General features: G+C 46.0%; 1 protein-coding gene across 3 annotated transcripts in view; it reads right to left on the bottom strand.

Moving 5' to 3' along the window:
* Positions 1-2,500, bottom strand: part of usp6nl (USP6 N-terminal like) — a gene marked incomplete at its 5' end in the record, with an annotated part of 77,545 nt that overhangs the window by 7,199 nt on the left and 67,846 nt on the right. For all 3 annotated transcript variants that reach the window (XM_080851121.1, XM_080851119.1, XM_080851120.1), the window contains one exon: positions 1,476-1,628. In XM_080851121.1, the coding sequence (XP_080707247.1) occupies positions 1,476-1,628 (153 nt within the window). The remainder of the gene's footprint in view (positions 1-1,475; positions 1,629-2,500) is intronic.

The following is a 2,500-nucleotide window of genomic DNA, read 5'->3' as shown; positions in this document are numbered from 1 at the left end:
ATTCCTTCCACTCCAGCTAACTGTGTTAGCACCGCTAGTGTAACATAGATTAATTCCTACCACTCCAGCTAACTGTGTTAGCACCGCTAGTGTACATAGATTAATTCCTACCACTCCAGCTAACTGTGTTAGCACCGCTAGTGTAACATAGATTCATTCCTACCACTCCAGCTAACTGCTAGTGTAGCCTGGATTGTGAGAAGGGTAGTGCTGCATTGGACTTGAACCCACGCCATTGGACACAGAAGGCAGCGGTGCTGTCTGGGAGAATAAAAACAATAGGTGCTATCGTCTGCTGCTAGCATGTCCCTTGAGGTGATACTGCACAGCTCTGTACCCGCTAGCATTCAACCATTACACTAGCACAATGGTCTGGACATAATACAGGACTGATGCTACGCTAAGGCTGCTTCCATAACTTTCTTTGAAGGCCAGTGCCATGAAGAACATTACAAACACGTTTGGTGGAGGTTGACACAACATTGCTTGCCTGTGTGGAGGGGCTAGACAGTTTCTCTGTTGCTGTGGCAACTGCTGGACAGACAGACAGACACGAGGTGGTGTTTGGTGACACAGGACAGATGATTGATTGATTAATTGATTGACTGACAAGCGTGGCGGTGACAGAGGTGGGGTAGAAGGGGAAGAGGGGGGGGGGGGGGTTGTGTTTGCCCACCGGTTGTTTTTGTAGGAAGGGTAGTGTGTGCCACTCACACACACACTTTTGTAGGCAGCTTGTCAACGATCCAGGGAGGAAGAAGAGAGAAGGCAGAGTAAGCAGGGCAGATTAGAGAGCAGACTCAGCAAGCAGCGACGGAGAGCAACAAGACTGTGTGTGTGGGTCTGAATACGCCTCTGTGTGTGTGTGTGTGTGTGTATGTCTGTCTGTAAACACCTGTGTGTGTGTGGGTCTGTATACACTTCTGTGTGTGTGTGTGTGTGTGTTTGTCTGTATACACTTGTGTTTGTGTGTGTGTGTGTGTGTGAGTGTCTGTATACTACTGTGTGCGTGTGTGTATACACCTGTGTGTGTGTGTGTGTGTGTGTGTGTGTGTGTGTGTGTCTGTATACACTTGTGTGGTTGCATGTGTAAGAGAGACAGTATATGTATAACAGAGAAAGAGAGAGACTGTTGTGTTCTGTATGTGTGTGTGTGTGTGAGAGAGAGAGCAAGAGAGAGTGTCTGTGTTTGGATGCATGGGGTGAGAATGTGTGTGTGTGTGTGTGTGTGTGTGTGTGTGTGTGTGTGTGTGTGTGTGTGTGTGTGTGGATGCTCATCTTCTCTTACATCATACTGTCAAGCCTTACACAATTATCATTAAGATTCCAACAATTGTGTATTTGGAAAACTTCTTGGATGTATTTGTTAATAATTATGCATATGCATATGACTGTGTGTGTGTGTCTGTGTGTGTGTCTGTGTGTGTGTGTGTGTGTGTGTGTGTGTCTGTGTGTGTGACCAAGCTGGTGTGTACCTGGGGGAGGTAGCTCTAGTTTAGCCCTGCGGAGCTCGGACATGGAGTTCTGCAGCTGTTCGATCACAAAGTCGTCCTCAAAGAAGAAGTCCTTATTCAGGGTCACCTGAAGAAACTCAACCAGCTCCTCCATAGACAGCTTCATCAGGTGCTCTATGGTGTACACACACACAGACCACAAACATACATACAGACAATCAAACACAAACCAAAAATCACATCCTCACGCGCGCACACACGCGCGCACGCACGCACACACGCACCTTGTGGATCTGAATCAGGTTTGTGAGCTTTTGTGAGCTTAGAGATTTTCACTGAGGTTTTTTGTCAAATCAGCAGGACTGAATAGGTTCTACGCTCAATCCAGTTTGTGAGGTATTGCGCAATCTGAGATGAGGCACAGCTCGTCGTTGCCTCACCGTCTTGCTGTCTTCTGTCTGTTTGAACAGGACATGCGCAAATTCACCGATTTTGATGATAAAACTGCTCGAAATGATTGGAATCATGCAGAAACTACATTTATATCACAGACCAGTAGAAAATATTTATTTCCTTTGATTTATTTCCCTGACCGCACGTCCGTGCTCTCGCATAGAAACGTGGGCGAGGAGCCAAGCTGTTGCTTCACTGAATAGGTGTATTTGAAGTAACCTAAAATGGTCATTCCCTGGCTATTTAGCCTTGTTTTTGCTTTTGAATGAATGGAAATATGAATACATTTACATTATTGGTTTATTATTGTCTACAGTGTAGTCTACTACACACATACATTTTATCCTTGGCTTTAAACTGATCATATTTATAGAGTATGATGTGTCAGTGCACCTGGCGTGGGTATGTGTATGTGTCATGATGTGCGTCGGGGAGATATAGGGGCCTCATCCTGGTAATTAGCCCCAGGCCTCAAAATGTCTTAATCCGGCCCTGCGTGTGTGTGTGTGTGTCTGTTTGTGTGTGTGTGTGTGTGTGTGTGTGTGTGTGTGTGTGTGTGTGTGTGTGTGTGTGTGTGTGTGTGTGTGTGTGTG

This window comes from Sprattus sprattus, assembly GCF_963457725.1.
Source record: "Sprattus sprattus genome assembly, chromosome: 14".
Taxonomy (NCBI): Eukaryota; Metazoa; Chordata; class Actinopteri; order Clupeiformes; family Clupeidae; genus Sprattus; species Sprattus sprattus.
This window is presented reverse-complemented; position numbering and strand designations above follow the sequence as displayed.